The sequence below is a fragment of the Diadema setosum genome, chromosome 22, assembly GCF_964275005.1.
Source record: "Diadema setosum chromosome 22, eeDiaSeto1, whole genome shotgun sequence".
Lineage (NCBI taxonomy): Eukaryota > Metazoa > Echinodermata > Echinoidea > Diadematoida > Diadematidae > Diadema > Diadema setosum.
In genome coordinates, this window is record NC_092706.1 from 12,478,318 (window position 1) to 12,500,439 (window position 22,122).

The window sequence follows — 22,122 nt, forward strand, 5'->3', positions numbered from 1 at the left end:
GTAAGCGCTAAATAGGAGTCAATAGCGTAGGTCTCTATAGGAAACTTGCGCCGTGCGCCCGCGTACGAATTCGATTAAAACACCGGGACCATGCACCTTTAAGGTTTTGTATTTAGGTGTTGTGTTTAGGTTTTCTCCTAACATTTTATGGTCCATATCCTTTAACATGGCCTTTTGTCCGATAACTTGGTCGCTCCCACAGAGGCCAACCCACACAATCCATTTTTCTCTGTTCAAATTCAACCCAGTGGCAAACCATGTCTTGAATATGAAGAGAGTAAAATGGATAATGGTTTCGATATAATGGGAAGGAAAAAATATCGACAACGTGGCCATGTTGATGGTTATGAACCATAAAGCGTTAGAAGAAACCCTAAAACACGAATCTGCAGTCGTGCAGGCTGGCCTGATGATTTGACCACTTTCATTGATAGATCTCATCCATGCAGTCAGACATGCATTGTTCCTTCACATTAACACGCAAACTTGGAAAAACTGCGATTTGTCATTGTTGTCGTAAAAGTCCATGTGCTCAGTCATGCATGGCAATTGTCAACATAATTAGGTATCAATGGAAAGAGGAAGAGTTTTTCTTTCCCGATAACTAACATTGTGCTCTTCATAACTGACAATTAAGAAATGACAGCCCTCCAAATTTGGATTACCTTTTTTTGATACGCTCTGTATAGAACGTACAGTTTCTCTCAATACCGCGTTCACCAAGGTTCCTTGAATCGATTTGATTCGATTCGCTGTTTGTTACTACTTACACAGACTGACCATTATACAAAAGATTTAACATAAATAAGTCAACGAAATCATGGGCATTGACGTTCATTGTAACGTGCAACGCTTGGGTAATCATTGCAGACAGATCTGAGATAGGAGTGCTCACACTGAATATGGTATAATATCCCTGGTAAATAAAAAAATAAAACCTTATCATTATTATGGTTATGATACATCTTTTTTTATTACGATTATTATTGCTTTTATCATGATTATGCTGCTGCTGCAGCTAATGATGATGATGATTATTATTACTATTATCATAATATATCACTATTATTATCAATGATATTAGTTCTATACTCGTTATGAATATCTCCATCATCATCATTATAGCTGTGCACGCAGGGTAAATACATAAGGACACCTTTTGGCTCACATCAAATATGCTAAGAATCTGGAAGAAGATCAAATCACTGATAACTTCAATCTGAAATTAATAATAGTGTAATTCTTTCTGAGACTTGTGCTGGCACAGAATTGGCAAAGTTGGCATATTGGTAAATTATGTTGCCTTCATTCAGTGCCAGTATGTCCTTATTTTCTGTTTGCTATGCTTTCATGAGTCTGGAGAATAGAGGATATTCAGTGTGTTTACCCAAAATTAGAGCTCCTGCCTTCAAATACTTTTTTTTTAATTGTATACGGCTCCTTTCTCTTTGCGTAATGAGTCTAAAAATCTTCAAAATACCCTATAAAAATATTAACCGGGTTTCAGCAAGTTTTTACCTGAATATTGTTATTCAGTCTGATGGTAATATTTCAGAGCTTGGAGCATTTTAGGTTTAAAAAAAAAACACGACACAAAAGAAAAAGACAAAGTCTGGATGAGAAGAGAATTGTTTTTATCATTCGTTGGTCTGTTTTTTTGAAAATGAAAGATAGCAGAAGTCAATATAGACAAAATTGATATTCTTGTGAGCTTCAGTCACTTATTATGTAAAACATTATTCAGAGCGTCAGCTCATGTTTCTCCTTGGATGTATGTTGATGATACGCGATGTGATAAGCTTATTTACGCAATCAAAATTTGCATAAGTCATGAATTACTAGTACCTTTTTGAATTATGGCCTTCGTCATCTATGTGAAGATCGTAATGAGTGGAAGGACCTTACTCGCTGCCCAAACATCCATGATGTTCATGCAAAGCTTGGAATTGATTTAAAATGTAACATTTCAAATATCTACTTAACAAAAAGTGATGAGGTGGAAAATGATTAGGTCTCATCTACCCACACCACATAAAGTCATGTTGTGAAGACATCGCTCTTTTAGATACCTTGTCATTTTCCTACACTAGTCGAAGGGGAAAGAACTGGCCGAACATCTCGTCCAAAGACGTTTCGCGTCGCATGCGGCTTTACAGACGGCTGTGTTATCACACTCTAGGTGCGTTGATGGCGAAAACAATATCATATGAATAGGTTGAAATGCATATCCAATACTCTAGTAAGTATGACTTGAGAGTTTGGATTTCACGCGCAATCGCCGTCAGGCGAAGCGTTCTCCGGACGAGTCGTACACCACTTGGTCCCCGCTGCAATGTTCCTTTACATTCAGATTGCGTCGCCCTGTACCGTACTCGGCCATAATAACGCCATCTCTAAAACCACTTCTCGGTAAGACTGATATGCACGCCTCCCATTTTGATAACTTTCCATAAACACAGGAGAGAAAGAGAGAGAGAGAGAGAGGGAGAGAGAGAAAGAAAGAGGCAGAGAGAAATGGAGAGTGGAAGAGAGATAGAGAAAGAAAAGGAGAGATGCGGAAGGAATTAATGCTGGTAAGATGAAAATCGAACGTGAGAGAAAGAAGAGGTGGAAAAGAAGAGAAAGGCAGAAAAAATGTCGGTCGCTGTTGTTTATTCAGCATCAGGCGTACATCGATTTTCTTCTTTCACTAGGTGTATAATCTTCTTTAAGGATACGCTACCGATAGGACTTTTTTCCCCTCACGAGCAAGAAACATTCGACGATCGTAAGAAAAAGACATTGCAAGAGGATATTGTGTCTCGATGCCTCCATTTCTTAATATGCCAGTGAAGGAAGCATGGAAAAAAAAGAACCACTTGTTAAAAGATATATAAATAGACAGGATCGATCGTGGAAACGTAATTTCTTTTTGCACCCTAATTTGGATACTTCTCATCCTGAAATCGTGTGATAAAGTCAGGGAAAGGATAATCGCAAAGGAGGACTCTTTGAGAAGCGCAAAATACTGTAGAGGTTGTTGAGCTGAAATTTACTTTGCCGATACTACACTTTTTTTTCTAGGAGTATTGCTGCACTTCACAATCAACAATTTGTATCCATTGGTTGAGATATGATAAACCTCCTGCCTTACAATGCTCTTAGACTATGAAAAGATCAAATCGAAATTTGCCCGGGAGGTGTTGTGAGAGTGGCGAACTGACAACTATAGTTGCGGTTGCAACATTCTAATAACATTGCGAAAATTGCATCGGAGCGGAGCTATGGTATCTTTGAAATCGCCAAAAGCAACAGAAAAAAAAAACACGCGGTAAAGACGTGGACATTGACTTGTACCGCAAACCAGGCACATCAAAATCTTGTAAGTGAACATTTAAAAACAAAATAGCGTGGGTTTCGCCAGCAGCTGGGTGCATTGCTTCTTGCAGAAGTACCAATCGATGGTAGAATCAGTGGCTAGTCTCCACGGACAGACGCACGCTTGGTGTAATGTTACTCAGAACTGGTGTCAATATTTGCCATATCACCCCCAAAGAGCGAGGTGTAACAGCTGCACATGCATGGGACTCTGCACGTATATAGCAGGAAATGGTACTGTTGCGATGTTTGATTTGTAACAGATAGACAGGACTTTTATAGATTCTCTCCGTAATTCCAGTGTACTTAGCACATCTCGAGCACACACACACACACAACACACACAAACACAACCACGCACAGTGTTTTCCATTCCACGTGCGCATGTAGGCCTAATTACGTGCACAGCAGCAGACGCACACGTATATTCCCGAGACGCATCGTCATCGTCAGACCTTTTAAAATTAACTCTTTAGGGATACATCTACAGTTGTGACGTTCTTGCTCTGAACCTTGGAATGTCGCCACTGAATAAACGAGATCCCTCCAGCAGTCAATACACACATAAACACACACGTACATACATACATGTAAATGTCCTTTTGTACTTGTGTGTGTATTTATATGCGTCTGTGATAAATCATCATACTGAGTAACAATAATTTCTTGTTCGTGAGTCCTGAATAGTAAAGACTATTTAGTCACCACTTCTTCGATTTCGAACGTAAAAAAAGCAACTCACAATAGTAGCGCATTGCAGCCGCCCTGTCTATTTGGATCAAATTATCCCCTCCGCCATGATTTGGCTTCAAAAGATGACTCCCTGCGGGAGGTGAGGAAAGGGGGGGGGGGGGGTAGGCAGCTCCTTCATCAGACGGAGCTCGGCCACAAGTGAACTAGGTTGTCATCCTCAGCTTCCTTCACGCCTGTCTGATCACGAATCGAACAAAAATACGACAAAACACGTGGAAATACAAAAGAGAAAGGGCCCTGAAAATGCGGCCGGTAATGCATACTCGTGATTACATTATCCGCAAAAAAAAAGAAAGAAAAAAGCGAGGACCTCGTTAAAAGCAACTTGGTGGCTCTGATGTCTCATATGTAAAAGAGAGAGAAAAAGATATTAATCAGTGAGTACGAAATGTAAAAAAAAGGCTATATAGTGTATGTATCTATTACGCTGTCGTACACTCTGCGTGTTTATTAAGCTGGATTGTGTCCAGTCTTGTGGCCTCTGCACATAAAGTGTTCTTCAGCGTTTGTTGTTACGTTTTCAGTCCATTTTGCTCTCTCTTTCTTTCTTTCTATCGAGGCCTCTGCAAACAGAGAAACAGTGTTGCCATCTGCGAAATGCGATAAAAACTTGTAAGTAAGACAAAACTTGTAAGTTACGTTACGAAAACAATCGCAGTGATTGTTGATTGGTCTACTCATGCAGGTAGTTTCTGTGAAAATGAGAATTCTGTTTTGTTCGGGTATTTGTTTGTTTTTATGTGGAGTAAGAGTCGAAAAGAAGAGCACGTATTGATATTTTATAAACAGAAACCAATTAGAGCAATTACTGGATGGATTGTTTTTCTCTTTAATTGCCTATGCTGAGCAGAATTTAGAGTTTTACACGCAACCCGGTTTTTCCTCGAAGTCCACGGTACCGAGCAATGCGAGTGTGGAACAGAAAAACAAAAGCAAAACGTAAATCTTTGGAAAAAACAAAAATAGGACAACAGAAGTAAGATGATATGAATAAAAAGTGGGTCAAATTCTGTGCTCGTTGTTTTCTTGCGTGCCTTGCGATAGAAGGAGCCACATAATTATGCTAAGCACTGAACGCAACATTATTACTCTATGTCGTCAGTTGAAACAAGATTGAGAGAGACGGAGGGGGGGGGGGAAGAATTCAGATCGGATGCTTTGACACGTGAGGTGTATGAAATCGATTCAAATTGCAGCTGAGAATATGTTCAAAGGAGACGGAAAAGTGTTTTCTCAGTTTACGACAAATGTTCATATCTACCATAGATGTTCATATCTACTACAGATAAAGCCCTTTTTTTTTTTGGTCCCAACAAAATTATCACAAAATTAATCCTCACTTTGCCTCTTCAATCAATATGGTTAAAATGCGTAGCCGTTTTGATAAGGCATCGCATGCCATTAAAGCTTGCAAGATGCACTTAAGATACCTAAATATCGAACAAAAAAGAGACACAGCAGCAGAAAGACAGACACTACAGTGCAAACGATTGATGCTACATAATGTGTAGCTATGAAAGAGAGGGGAATCAAAATTGAAACCACAAAATTCACGCATTTGTTAATAATAGTCACTGCATTCAAAGAACACCTGGAATGTTGCGCACGTTTGTTGTGAATAATAACATGTATATATCAAAAAGTAGATAGCGTAGTCGTAGAACTGTTTCTTTTTAATTATATAGGGTATAGAGAACAGCAGGGGTACGCACCTTCTCCATGTGTAAATCCGCGGTTCTTCTTTCTGACAAACATATTTCAGACAGTTGGCTCCGGACACTGCCCTGCAGGAATAAATCTTACCTGGAAATGTGACTCATATTCACTGAACCATGGAAACCCCTTCGGGGAGTTCATATCTAACGTGGATAGCAGATTGCTAAAACGCGTGTTATTTTGTCGAACAGACTTGATCTATACCAGACCAACTTCTCTGTTTCTTTATTGAGATAATTGAGATAACACCGAATGGATATGAATCTTAAATATGGCGTGATCTTTGATTTCAGTCGTCTGTTTTTTGTCTGGTAACATAAGTAATATAGCCAGGCAATAGCCTAGGCTCATGCTGTCGGCCAATAACGATGCGCTGTTAGTGTTATGTTGCTATACAGGAAACTGTTTAACTGCTTTGTTGTTAAGCTCCCTTCACTCGGATCCACAAGCGAGCACACACTCAATGCACAGGTGCGCACACGCACATACACTTCGCACAAATCACCCACAAACACACACGCGCGAGTGCGCAACAAGTAACCTAACACAAACGAACAGGCACGTCATCTGAAATTCTCCTTTTATCATACAAGAAAAAGAGAGAGAGAGAAAAAAGAATAGAAGAAGAAGAAGAAAAATAAGAAGAAGAGAAAGCGAAATATTATCATTATCATAGTCCTTTGTCTACGTGACTGAACAGGGAAAGACATCCCACACAACGGACATGTGCGTGCATAAACGCTTTATATGCGTTCTCATAAATATATTTCCACATACTACAACTCGGCTCTGCTCCGATGGTATAGAGATGCCCAGACGGGCTTGCTCTTTCGTCATTCCGATATTTCCACCTCATTACGTCCATTGGCCTAAGACGCCCACGGCATGCAACTGCTCGGAACTACGATGTTAAGTAAAGTGTTGCTTTGATCCCAACTTCCGCGAAGACTTATGATGGCAAATCAATGTGAATTCGGTCATGTGCTTAAATTGCTCGACTAAGAAAGAGTAGGGAGAGGAAAAGTCAAGAGCTGCCTTGAAACGCAAATCTGGGACATGACATTTTGTATACTCCAATTTCTTCATTCCGACTTGCCATGCGTGTTTAATGCGTAGGAAAACATTTGACAGTGTAAAAACAAGTATGTTCTGCCGGATGTTGACAACAAGACACTGTGAAATCTGTGAAATCAAGTTTCCACGAAATGGTCTAACAAAGAAAGAAGTGTAAGTCCAATCGCAATCTACACTCTAGGGTTTCACCGCGTCATTTTTTCTTTTTCTTTTGTTGTAACCATAGCTTATAAAGTCTTAGAAGGCTAAGAGAAATCCCAGTATCAACAAGTTCTCCTTTAATATCACATTAATTACTTTCTTCCGGAATGAATTCATTTCTCAGTTCTCTTCTTTCAAACTTTTGTGTACACATAAGGGAACGATCTAGTCTAATCTCCCAGAAAGTTAGGGATCCGGACTCAAAATAATGATATTACTGTAGTCTAAGCAAAGTTGATTGGGCGAGAATATTAACATTTCATAAGCAACATTATGTCATATGTCTCTAAAAACAAGTTAAAGACAGAAGTGCTGGGCTGAAGCCGAAAAACAACTCCCTAAAATATATATTTTCAGGGGGCCTCCGAAATCAGTGATACAGCTCGTATTTTATTTGTTGATAATCCTCCAGTCTCCATCTCTGCAGACCGAGAGATACATTCTATGGAATCTACAATTATGACAAAAGGTCAACGTTTCTTCGGCGCAAAACCATTTTCGAAAGATCAGTTTTCTTTGGCTAAGAATTTAGGAAACCAATATTGCTGATGTCTTCATGTTGCCAAACGAACCTAAAAGATCAGTACGTAATGGCAAGAACGCTCAGGTACTATCAAAACCGTACGCTCTCGACTTTTGGTCTCATAATTGGACTTCCAATAAAATGCGTTCTTATATATGGCATATATCGTCATAGAACAGAGAATGAAAAATCGAAATATGGCGTCCGCCATATACGATAATTGTTTCGCCAACCAGCATCCAGCAACCAGTTTTTTTTTTCTACCTTATTATCTTTAAAATTCTTTTTCCTCATCAGCAGATGAGAAAATAGGTTATGCATGTTAGAGGGAAAGCTATAGTGTTCATCTAAAGCGGACCAGGAAAACTTATGTTGATATCCCTCCGAAATGGAACATATCGTTCATGTCACATCGTCAAGCCAGGTAAAGATTAAGGTTGAATGATGACAGACTAGTAGCCGCTTTTTGACGCAAAATGTTCTTCTCCAAGGCAACCAGATGCTTACATTGCACTGGCAACCAAAGCTGCAATGTATATAGCACTCCTTAGGAAAGAGAGAGAGAGAGAGAGAGAGAGATAGTGTTAACAGCCGGAGAGAGGGCCTGGAAAAGAGAGAAAATATATCAGCAACTTAAATGAGATAAACTGATAAAAGGATGCAATTTAGAATCAATATCGAATATTTACGCTCTGCACGACATGCACAAAGTATTTTATCTAATAAAAGAGCAAGAAAAAAAAAGAGAGATAGATAGATTAGAGAAAGGAAGAGAGGGGCGTGAGGAGGAAGAGACAGAGAGAAAAAAAAAGAAGAAATAATATTTTCATCCACGTGTGCAATCACGTGCGTCAAAAGTTACAATCTACAAACACGGAGGTTACTCGTTAAGGAGAATACTTTTTTTTTTTTATCCCACATTCCTTAGCTACGGTTTCACGAGTTGGCTTCGTAACGTGTGTTGACGGGTAGATTGGCATTCCGACAAGAATGTAATCCCATCTACGTGAGAGACAAATACCCGAGCGATGAATATGCTCGTATCTCCACTCAAAATATTCATTTCCCCTTTTCCCCGAGAAGGGGAATGAAAAGCACCATACCTGTTTTTCCATTCATTGCCTTCGTTAGCATAATACCTTTTTCAGGTAAAGGCTACTACGCCCACTAACCACAGTTTAAAATCAAAAGAGGGAAAAGAATTCCTCTTGACGGTTTGAACATCTCAACATACACCCAGACAGACACACACACACAAAAGCAAAATACTGGACGATAAGACATGTGCCTGTAGTCAGCTTCCACGGTCAATTCCTTTACATGAAAATAATGATGTAACACTTTTACTCGTTATTCAGATATGAAATATATCATACCGTAAATCATCTTCACAAAATATTGTAGCATATGCAAACGAGAAATAATAATTCAGTTCAGGTCAATTCAGCTTCATTTCTGCATTTCATTTTCAATACAGAATAACACAATTTAACAAATAATGTTGACATAATTATTTGAATATAAATTCATACGTTATGATTATGTAAAACAATATTGTACAGGAAAACATATAAAGCGAAAATTTAAAACAATGTCATATTGAAGGTATAATAGTAGAGCAAACACCTCGAACATGATTTCGAGAAAATTAGAAACTATAACACGCATCCCGCGCAGCCCTCCAAGATTGGACGTGTACCCTACTGACTGCTTCTTTCTGATATTAGTGACCATCCAACTCCCTCACCATCCATCCGCTTTACTGACGTATATTATGTTGAGGTCCGATTTGTTATGGTATGAAATCCCCCTTTGTGATGTCATAGCAGGGAGAACATTGTGTTAGCTTTATTGAGGCTTAAGACAGAGCGCTTCATTCATCGCACTGATCCAGTCCTGGTGCGTGGATTACTTCCCGAGATATGGAAAGCACTGGACATTAATTTGAGGAGCGCTCGCCTCCAGATATGAAGGGGCGGAGGAGTATCAAATGGACTTGTTTTATATTCATCCCCCAAAGCACGATCCGTTAAAAAAAAAAGAGAGAAAGAGAAAAAAAAAAAACTTTCACATGTCTGTTTTAAAGTGTTATTTAACCCTCACTTCCGTTTCGTTTTCTGATCGTTTTGTTTGTCATTTCTTCATGAATTGTTTCAGCAGTGCCAGCTTTCTCTTGCCAGCCCCCCCCCCCCCCGCCGCCTTTTCCAAATTCTTAGTCAACAGTCCATCCACACGTGCGAAGCCACGCGGCTTGGTTCGCGTCAAGTCACCCTAAGGCGCCTTGTGACCGGCGAGAATTTTGACAAGGACATTCATTGCTCGCACTGCATAATGTATTCGGGAACGAGCGTGAGGACTGAATAATATGGAGTGTATATTATTATAGCTCCGCTCAGCGAACGTTAGTTTGATACCCTGTTGCCAGTCATTGAATAAACTACGGGCTGTAAAGCAGTCAGATAATAGCCTTCAGGTCGCTGACAAAATGCTCACGAACTCGTGACGCGTTTCTGGAGAGTATTGGCTAGGATTTTCTTGTTCAGTACAGGAAGCTCTCATTTTCAAACATTTAGGTCAGGAAGAAAGGACGTCCTTTCGGGTTTTTTCTTCTTTTTCTTCAGTGCAGATGTAGAGAAGTCTCAATGCGCTGCACATCTAATGGACTCAGTTTTCGTCAAAAGGGGATAATGTAAACTTATTACTGGTCAGACTCCTCACTGCAGGTTAGCTTTTCAAGTAACTTATTTAGTTGTATGCTTGTTTGTACCAGTGCTATAGAAGCTGTATAACGTGTGCCATTTACATGTATCTCAATACTGTAGCTTTGATATGGCGAGTGTCGCACGTGTCTCTCCCTACGTGTATTCTATCATATATGTGCATGCATTGCACATTAAAATAAAATAAAGAATATATTAAATATGTATACATCAAGGTAAATAACTAAATGTAGCCCTCATGCTCCCTCCACATACCAGACCGATTCATGAGGGGCAAATCTAACTCCGTGCTATAAGATGAGGGGGGAGGGGTGGTGGCTGACCCAATGACGATGGATTATAACAAGCCCCCCACCCCCCCCCCCCCCCCCTCCCCTCCCCATGGGTCATGACAAAGAAAAACATAATAAAAGGTCTTCAATTTTTTCCCATTTTTTTTCTTTGCCGTTGGGCTGAGCCTTAGACAGAGTGAACATACTGTGTGGGTCTGCATTCATGATGACATTTTATCTACTCATCACATCTTCACATGGCGGGGGGGGGGGGGGGGGGGGCGTGGGGTTAACCCGTAACCCCAACCCCAAACCTCACCACCCCCACCCCCGCCGATCCACCACTGTGCTTATGTTAATGAAGTAATGAATCAGAGAAATGGTTTATAGCATAATGGCCTCCAGAGAAATGTACGAGAAAACCAGTTTGTTTTCACATCATATGGATGTTCTCAGACACAGCCTATCAAGAAAAAAAAAGAAGAAAAAAATATATATATACAGCACGGGGATCAAGAAAGGGAATAGGAACAATATACAAAAGAAGTGTCGGCTCAAGAATATCCTAATGCACCACTAGCCGATAAGGATACACAGAATTCAATGTATATTGATGTTCGAATATGAAAAGAAGAAAATAATTTTCAAGGCATACAAAGGTTTTGAAAGTAATGCACATACCATGTAATAACGATAACTAAAATCACCGTACCAAAAAAACATACTCAGCAGTTTATTCCAATTTTTATCAAAGTTTTTGGACCACCTAGACTCTTTTGGGAGAATAAATAAGAATTTTCTTGAATTCAATGAAAGGGCGCCCAGCTATATAAGTGGATACAAGCTGTATTTCGAAGAAAAGGAACAAGTATTTGGAAGGATATACCAATTTAAACATAAGCGATCTTAGGAAATTTGGAAAATAATCCTCAGATCTTCCATCTCGACATCCCGCTTTTTGATCCATCCTCTTTTCCCTGTTCCTTTCCTTCTTTTACATCGACATCATCATAAAATAACCTTTTTCTTTCAGATAAGTTCATCTCCCCCCCCCCCCACCCTTAATTCTGGCTGAGTAAGTTTCTGGCACAAGCTTTTCCCAGCGGAGCGAAACTCATTCTGTCTTACTTCAGAGCTGGGTCGGGTTTTCAAGTACACGAGGCCCGTGGGAGCCTGATGAGAATTCTAAATAACATTCTCCCTTCTTCTTCTTTTTCGTAATTTTCCCTCTTCCTCTCTCTCTCTCTCTCTCCCTCTTCCTCCCTCTCTCCTGCATCTTATTGGCCCAAGAATCTGGGATGTAATCGGGTTAAACGTTAAAGAAATGTAAAGGAGGAAAACAGAGTTTTTTTGAAGTGAGAGCGAAGTGTGTGAATTAACGTGGTGATAAGCAACCAATCCTCTTTTTTTTTTTCTCGTGTGCTCACGTTTGCTCACGATTACTTGAAGAGGTTCTCCGAGGCTTGCCTCCATGCGTGTGTGAGTGTTTCGTCTTTATCTCTCTCTCCCTCTTTTTCCCTTCACGCAACCAGGTGGCGAACAAGTGTGTTTATTCTCCTTTCTCCTTTTTTTTTTTTTTTTCGCGAGCTGGCGAGGCGCGTTCGCTGGAATACCGCCAAACATGCCCCCACGTCTCAGTCGTCGGAGCTATGATGTATGTCAAGCATGATTGTGAAAGGGTTTTTGAAATGTTTATCTAATGATGCTGTGACGTCAATACTCTGCATTCACCCCCTCCCTCCCCCCCCTCCCCCTCCCCTCTCTCACAAGAGAAGAGCACAACGGGGCGACACGTGCGCGGATTTCCCCGGGGCCAAGTCGGTGTCAACGAACGATTGACCTTTCCATTTCTCATTCCGTTCTTTCCAAATGGCATAGAGCATGTTCACTCGTTAACATTAGTTCGCTCGTCAAAGTAAATTTGAACACAACCAATCGATACAATCAATGTGAACAAATATAAACTCATCATTGCAAAATCACGTGTCATACTTTTGCGCTTTCGTTATGACAGTATGATTATTGAACGTATTGGTGATAAAAAACGGATGCACTGTACATTCGAGTACAGTAGTATGATTTCGAAACATCTACATTCGAATAGTATGAATTAAGAACATATTTTTAAATGTTACCGCAAATAAAAAAAAAAAAAGGTTGAGGGCCATATTTAACGATTCTAATGGAAATCTGTCATTAGATAGAGCAACATAAAACATTTCCCGTGATACCTCACTTGTTGTTTAACAGGGAATACTCTGTAGGTTACATTCGAAAGTATCCCATATTTTGTTTATTTCTTCGTTTGCAGCAGGTTTAAATTACAAATATCTTAAATTGGCAAGAATGGAGATAAGTTGTTTTGCTATCAAACTCTTCATACACATTGACTCATGTATATATTTATATTTACTACATTATTTTGTGTGTAGGGCCTATAGTATATATAAACGTATGTGTGTGTGTGTGTGTGTGTGTGTGTGTGTGTGTGTGTGTTGTGATTTGAATCAACGTCACCTATCCATTCCATCAGCATGATCAGCTGCAATAATTCATGCTAGATCAGGAATATAAACATAGAATAATGACAGTTTCATTAGATTTATCAGGGACAATTGCATATTTCAAACTCCATCAACGCTTCCATGTTAATTTCACCTTGTAATGAATCGTATTTCAGTTTTAACCGATTGGTATATATCTTGCTTCACATATACATCACATCTTTGTATATCTTATGTATTAACACATGTGCATATGTTTGCAGAATATGTATGTAGTTGTATGATATCATATTCATAATAATGGTCAATTCTCAGGTTTTCCCCATGCTTTGCTTTTGAAGAAAAAAAAATTCAAATTAGATTTGCTCTGTACCCGTCATGTAAGCTGATGCTCTTTAATATTATGGTGCTTCGGTGCTTTTAGACGCAGCCATAAGATATCGTCCCTCGTTACGTTTTAACTTGGTAGGGAAGATCTAATCATACCCGTCATCAGGTCTCCAAAGCCCTCCCTTCTCACCTTTCTTCATATTTGCCTCTTTTTTTTTATTGAAAAGAGAGTATAGAAGAGAATGGGGGGGGGGGGGGGAAGCGGATGGAGCAAAAAAATGATAAACATCTCACGCATTATTCTTAAGTTTGTCTTTGTGGTATCACAGAGTCGCGGACTCACGTCACTCTTAGTTAGTAATTGAATAAAAGTTAAGTCATAGACCAAGTCACTCTATCACACCGAGCATGCTCTCCCTGGCTCTCGGTTTGATGGGGGCAACGTGCTAACGACACCATCATGCAAGATGGCTCGCTCTTAAATGCAGCCCCAGTCTCCCCCGAGGACGACGCGGAGCTTCACATTACGAGCCACCAAAAATAACTTTAAAATGTCATTCCACATTTCTCTGGCAAGTCCCCCAGATCGTCATCGGGTATCGGGGGAAATGAGTGCGGAAAATTATCCGGCTCCCAGGACGAAGATTGCGAGTGCGTGCCAAAATCTAGCGTGACGTCCCCCTTCGGTTATCCGGCTGCAATACGGAAATTGTTTACCACCCTCCGCGGCTTATATCATGCAGCAAGCCGACCTGTGGAATCGTTGCGTCGAGCATTCTCTTTTCAAGTGGAGATTGAGCTGGGAGTGGGGGAAGGGAAGGGAGTAGGAGGAGGAGGAGGGGGAGAGGATGGGGTTATCATTGTGCGTGTCTCGTGGGATGGAGATGGGAGAACGAGGCTGGGGATGAGGAGACGATAGGTGGGAGATGGGGGGGGGGGGCATGTCATTCCCGCCTTTTGATACGCATTATAGGATCCGGTGGAGAAGAGGACGTGTGCATTAACGTGGAAGCTCAATTTTCACACTCGGCGCAACAGGTGACAGTCAGCAAGGAGCCTTTTCGCGAGGCCATGATGAATTACTGCATCCGGGTCGTCCGCCTCGTTGAATGTCGCGCATCGAATGCAGACGCCATCGAGGTGTTTTTTTTTTCCACCTTATTTTAATTCCCGCGTGTTGTCGATTGTAATATTATGATAAGCTTCGTCGATATCTGCGCATCCTCATCTCTTACATTCTGCAGCATACATCTTGCATCATATCCACGACTGCGCAGATTTTTCTGGTAGTTTACACGCAGTGGTGTTGCAACAATGTCTGTAATGTCATCAAGTTCCTTTAAAAATGAGAGAAAAGATGAACAATGATAAGCATGTATCAAAATCATTCTACAAAAACCTTCATATCTTATAGACTTCCACTGAGTGAAAGCATGGTCACTGCATTCATTTACCTCTTTCACTGTCACGGATTACCTTTTTCTGTACAAAGTCAATAGCATCTTGAGATGGTCCTTCTGAGCGGGTTAATCTTGACTATGTAAGATAAACTAATGTAATAAACCTCATGACGCCTCCTTATTTTCTTTTTGTTCTTTCTCGCTATTTCTAATTGTTCTATGTGACTTCAAGCAATTAGACATCCACTCAAGAGAGACGGACAGAGACATAGAAATAGACAAACAGATAGACCAACGACAGACAGAGACTGCACGAAAAATGTCATCATTCAACTGTTACAAAACGATTAGGCCTACACTTTAAACCTCGTGGCGTCCGATTGGACTCCAATGCGCTGCAATGACTTGCGACTGGGGGGTAACCTTGACGAATAACACACACATACACACACACACACACACACACACATGCACACGTTATTTTTAAATGATATTTTTTGTTTAAATTTCATTCAATATCAGACTCATTTTCACGATGAAACTAGTATGAACACACACTCACACACACACACAAACAAACACGCACAAACGCATATACAGTATATGCACAATGTCACACACACACACACACACACACAGCACATACACACACACCTACACACGAAATGGTGTCACGATACTTCATGACCTACCAGCCATCATCAGGGAGGTGAGACGAAATTCCCTGGCTATAGTATCGTCATTGCCTTCATTACACGTATACTCCAGTCCAATGTAATGAGTTCTCTATCGTCAAGTTGTTTATAGAGTATGTATTACCGGTTCGCTGAGCCAATTTTGATTGAGAGAAAAAAAATACCGGCGTTCTCCTTTGAGTAACTCTCATGTATTAGAAGTATATATTTCTTAATTTTCCTTCTTCGTTTGCCTTTGTAACGCTGCACCAATTCACCTGAAACAGAGAGGTATATGATTATCTTCAATGCAGACAATACAACACATTCAAATTATCACAAGCAAAATATTATACTTTCAAATACTCGGATGTAAATTAACGCTGTAAAAGTAGGTAGTGGTAGTTGTGATTTACATTAAAATAACCATAAGTTGCTTTATCAATAAAAGCAAAGCTGAATATTTATAGGGACAAGGAAAGTTTGGGAAAAGTAAGAATCAAAAGTATGAAATATTGCACACAATATATTTACAGCTTACTACCATATATATATACGGGCTGAAGCGTTTTTATGCCATTTTAAGTTTTTTCACATTTCTATCATATATATGTATATATGTATATATATATATATATATATATATATATATATATATATATATGCATATACATATATGATATATATATATATATATATATATATATATATATATATATATGCATATACATATATGTATATATATATATATATATATATATATATATATATATATATATGCATATACATATATATAAGGTGAAGCGGGCTTGGCCTCGCACATTGTGGGTGCTGCATTATATTCAATTCCGTTTGATCGGCTTTTTATTTTTTTTTTTGCCTTATTCTGTTCAAATGCATGCAAATTGGTTGCTTTTCTGCTTTTATGTTTATGTCTCATCAAGCCCTTGAAAAAGTCTGGTAACACAGTCGAAAGCTTGGGAGAATAAAAGGCCATAGTGAACATTACTGCAACGTCTGCGAGTCATTCCTCCGTCACACACACACACACACACACATATATATATATGTACATATAATATATATATATATATATGTATATATATATATATATATATATATATATATATATATATGTATATATATATATATATGTCTATATATATATATATATATATATATATATATATATATATATATATATATATATATATATATATATATATATATTTATATATACATACATATATACATATTTCTTTTATGATTCCAGCAGGTGGTTGGATGTTTGCAAAAGATGGTTACTCTTTCGAAGTGCATAAACGCAGAGTCCATGCTTTTCTATTCTTTTTGCGTTATCGATTTAAGTGACCGTTCGTTTTGTTTTGTTTTTGATTGACTGCTTGAGAAAGTGTTTTTGAATTGGATATCAAACAAGTCGGATTTGCACACTGCACCTCATCAACGCGTTCTTTCATTCAACACGGAGCAGACGAAAACTAAAATGCAATAATCATTCATTACCATTCGAACACACGTGACTGCCAGTACAGCATTCAAAGACCATAGATCAATGCTCTTGATATACAAGGACCCTGCTTTTCTTTCTTTCCTTTTTCCTTTTTTTTTCCTGCCGTAATTTTCTGTTTCTGACGAAACATATCCCGTTCCCTATTTCATTACGCCGAGATTGCTTGGCCCATTGCTGAATTAAGGGCTGCCCTAAAGACACGAATCTCTCTAATTCGACTTTATTATGGAGATGTGGCATTTTCCACTCGCCTGAACGTCCTTGCTGTCAGGATGGATGGAGGGGAGGGGGGATGAAGGTAACGAAGCCCCCGTTGCCATGGTTACCTCCATTCTCCCTCTCTTCTTTTTTTCTCTCTCTTTTTGCTCTAGTCATGTTTTCCACCCTCGCCAACGCATGACGATGGTTTAACTACATGTACACGCTTCTCGTTGGGAACTGGCTCTTTTAACTTCCCCATCCCTTCAAGGCTACCAGGCTTGTTAGCTACCCGGCCGAGTCGGGGGTGATGATTCTGCTGGAGGCATCATTGCTCTGGTTTATGTTTTTTAATTGATGCGCGACCGCACCTGGCGTGTGGTCATTTATCAGCAGTGTACTCCTCATTAACCGGTTCTGCATCACCGGGCCCCGACGGGCTCCGGAACATAAAGAATCTGCAAGTCTATTTTTTTTCTCGTCCACCACTGGCAACTTCCTGAGATTTCGCGGTCATGGAAAAAGGCAATAATCGAGAAAGCAGTGTTATCCATCATTCTCATGACTAATGCTTTTCAATCTCCCTTCTTGTCCATTCAAACTACGTTTCATCAACATCATGATCATCGTGAACTGCATGGCTGTGATCAGTCCAGTTTCACAGACAGGGGAAAAGCGTTTGTGTCTAAATAACGGTAATAGAACATTCGCTCCTGCGACAATCGCTCCAGTCCTATTTTCTGCAAGGACTGTTTGGATTGTGATGGGGTTTTAGGTTAAGTTTAATGTGAGCATGGACCCTACATGATGTTAGGATTAGGATTAGGGTTATGTTATGTTTTTGAGTAGAATTCATGTTTGGCTTAGACACGATACAGATACTTTATGGGAGCAATTGTCGCAGGAGCAAATGTCGTGGAACCCCCCATATGACACATTATGAACCGATTCCATCATGATAACAAAATATGGAAAGAAAAGAAAATATTCCGTCGATGTGACTAATCACTACAAAGACTGCTTTCAATTTGTAAAATGACAGGAATAACGATTTTTAAAAAGTGTTATGAATTTTTTATTTTAAAATGTCGCCATTATGTAGAAGCATGCAAGCCCTGCAACTTCCGGACTGGCGTTCCGTTTCCTGCCCTGCTTTCGGAAGTATTGTCCCACGTCACAAGCCTTCCTTTGTAGCACTCCGTCCGATTGTTCTTCCATGCTCCCTATTAGAATAAAGCCAGAATGTTTAACTAAATGTATGAGCCCTATGACAGCAACCAAAAGCAAACATTTTAAAGATAATTCGATGTGACAAAATTAATCGGGTCGAGGCAGAAAATATGTGTTCAGCCCTCATCTTGCCATATCCAAGAGTTTTGCAGTTCTTTCTAGCCTTTCACGTTTGCCTTTTATTTGTTCACCTCTCTGTTGACCTCCTGTTTATATGTTTGTTGTGAGCAGGGTTTTTCTTGTGTGTGTGTGTGTGTGTGTGTGTGTGTGTGTGTGTGTGCGTATGTGTCTTTGCATTCCGGGTGTAACGTTGACAATAGTCCACTCCAAAACGCATTCATGTTGGCAACAAATATTAACGAGAAAACCGTCGAAGACTTTTTGCGTTCGTCTTGAAAGTATTCAAAGTTTGTTTCACCAGTAATCTTTAGAAAAGATGAAAATACTTCAAATCTAAGGAGCCAATCAAGATATATCTTGGGAATCTGTGTTCCTTGATTTTGTCTTCGAAGTATTCAGACACAATCAAATTTTCACATCATAGCCTGTGCATACTCGCCGTATCATTTTTGTTCTCATTATATTCTCAACAACAGTCAACAGATCTGACGCTATCACGCAGTCATATAGCAATATAAAGAATAAGGGAGGTAAAGAATTTGATGTGCTTTGTCACAAAATGTTTTCTGGCACTAAATTAATACAAGCCTTTTCTCTTAACAGCGGGACTGGGGACGGGGTGAAACCGGGGCTACCCGCCCACGTATCGGCAGCTGCGGCTGCGGCTGTCTAGAACCAAAATGTTTGCTACTGAGGAAGTTGAGAGTAATGAATTATGAATAACGCTCTCGTGCACAAGCATGATTACTGCGCATAGAAATTTATGCCACATTAAAGAACTAACTACCTGCGGGTAACTTAATATTGCGTTGTGTTTTGTTTGTTGCGATTTTTTCTTCCCAAACTGAGGTCTGCTTTTACGTCATACAATGGTGGCGGAACTGAAGTGCTGAGGTAGTACGAGATAATGAAAATAACGAAAATAATTATGGTCGATACAACATGTTTTATTCCAGAAGATGGTGATACGCATTGCACATTTTCGATAATAGAAATACGTGTACAGTGTAGACCGAGAAGAACACAGCGGAAATATACGCCGAATACGGACAGACAGGAGCAGACACATTAAGGACCTTTTGTCACTTAAATGATTGACGTATCTATCAATTTAATGCTAGAGGCCTTAAATGTTGTATTTATATTTCTGCACTGTTTTATTGTATCTTATCGTGATTGGTAAATATATATATACATACATATACGTCTGTAAGTTTGTATGTGTGCCCAATTAGTACGCAAAAGAGATGTGTGTATGTGTGTTGTTTATAGTTGATCTTAATTTCATCACGTTTATCTGTAATGGTAAGGCTTAACAAGATGGGATCGGACTGGCTTTACAGGTTTGTATAAAATATATCGGCTGTATCTTGATGTGTTTCGAATGCTGATTGGCACAGAAAACCCCATAGCATTGTATACATTGTCCAAAGTCCCGTGCACTGAAAGGGTTAATGATTATAAAAAGAACAGAGAGACGTGATAGTGAGAGATGCAGCAGAATATAAAAATTCTGCACATACATCTCTCTCTCTGTCTATCGATATATCTCTATCTATTTCTCTCTCTTTCTCTCCCCCTTTCTATCTGTTTCTCTATATCTATCTATCTATGTATCTAACTATCTATCGATCTATCTATCTATCTATCTATCTATCTATCTATCTATCTTTCTATCTCTAACATTCTCTCTCTATTTGTCTATCTATATATCTCTATATATCTCTATCTATTTCTCTCTCTATTTGTCTATATATCTCCATCTATCTCTATCTCTCTATCTGTCTATCTCTCTCTATCTCTCTATCTATATCTCTCTATCTCTATATCTCCATATCTCTCTCTCTCTCTCTCTCTCTCTCACTGAGCACATTGCCCTTGCATGCATTTAAGCTGATGGATTGAGACTTTCTTCCGATATCCTTATAATCAATCTTTGAAGCAAACAGATAGCCATTCATCATCTTGAAAGTATTCTCTCATGTTTGATGAAGTCAAAATGCAAATTTCTCCCTACAGAGTCACTGAGGTATTTCTTTTTCTTTTTTTTTTTTAGCGCTTCTGTGCAATAATGTAAAGAGCAAACCCGGGCACCTTTAAGTTAATATTGAAAAGAAAAGGAGATGAATATAAATATATAAGCTTATATATATATATATATATATATATATATATATATATATATATACATATATATGCAGACAGAGAGAGTGAGAGAGAAAGAGATAACGACATATTATCAGAGAGGCGTCCGCTTGGCTAACAATATATGATTGCAAAGTCAAACTGCGAACGATTCTATACGCGCTCATCTATCGCGGTGAAATCATATTCCTTGAGATGCAGCAGCCGTCAACGTATACGGCTCATTACGTCTCAGCAAACGGCATTTAAATCAATTAAGGTTTCTCTCTCCCCTTCTTCCCAATTTTACAACCACCACCCCCCCCCCCCACCTCCTCTCTCTCTCTCTCTCCTGTGACGACATATAAGCTGCTTCTTGCTAAGAGATCCCCAAGTGGTATAAATCGAAGTATTTGAGCTTGCCATTAGCAGTGCATGAATAGAGATTTACCTCCGTTTTCGGCATCTGCTATGTTTAGCGATCACTCATCCCCTATTTTTTTTTTTATTACTCCTTTCTGGATTTGTAAACACATAAGCCTGCTGCAGGCAGGAGAAAAGTAATAAATAGGCTGATTTGATTATGAAATAAAAGATCCGATATACGCTCCTAAAAATTCAAAGTTTGGTATATCGACTATGTTCCATCCAAATGTCAAGGTGTATTTCTTTTTTTATTTGAACGTTTTCCTCTCTTAACGAAGTACGTGTACGTTGATTTTATGCTTCAGCTGTGATTGCGTTTTTCATGCCTATAATCTTGATTATACCTTAACTTCGAATCTGTACAAATCTAACATACGACTTTCTTACCTTTTGTGGAAATAGTGTGGGATAGATGATATACGTCACTGCGAAGCTGTTATGCTATAGAGAATCCAGTATTACTAACAGGTGGAAAGAGCTGGTTGGAGACTTTCTTAACCAGTCTTTTGTTTAGGTGGGTCATAAATAATGATTGTTCCTTCGCGAGTAATTTACCCGCTTTACCATCTTATCACTCACTCTCGATCTCTTCCTTTCTTTCTCTCTCTCTATATCTATCTATCTATCTGTCTATCTATCTCTCTTTATCAATCATTCAATTAATCAATAAATCAATCAATCTATTTATTTACTTACTTATTTATTTATTTTATTTATTTATTTATTTATTCACTTATTCATTTATTTATTTATCTATCTATCTATCTATCTATCTTTCTATCTATCTATCTATCTATCTATCTATCTATCTATCTATCTATCAGTCTATTTGTATTTTTGTTTTTGCTTTTTGCGTTTTTTCATTTTTCCATCTGAGATGGCTGGGCAGGGAAGCCCATGTTCCGCTGCACTGTAGTTGGTCTTCTATGGGGTCCAGTTTAAATCGTTGTGAAGCGATACCACTTCATC

General features: G+C 39.1%; 2 protein-coding genes across 2 annotated transcripts in view; one reads left to right on the forward strand and one right to left on the reverse strand.

Moving 5' to 3' along the window:
- The window catches only part of LOC140245414 (small ribosomal subunit protein eS26-like), a 151,201-nt gene extending 133,008 nt beyond the window's left edge, over positions 1-18,193 (reverse strand). Inside the window, exon 1 of the mRNA XM_072324993.1 lies at positions 18,189-18,193. Within this exon, the coding sequence (XP_072181094.1) occupies positions 18,189-18,191 (3 nt within the window). The 5' untranslated portion in view covers positions 18,192-18,193. The remainder of the gene's footprint in view (positions 1-18,188) is intronic.
- Positions 1-22,122, forward strand: part of LOC140245413 (voltage-gated delayed rectifier potassium channel KCNH8-like) — a 202,624-nt gene that overhangs the window by 63,597 nt on the left and 116,905 nt on the right. The gene's annotated exons all lie outside the window — the stretch shown is intronic.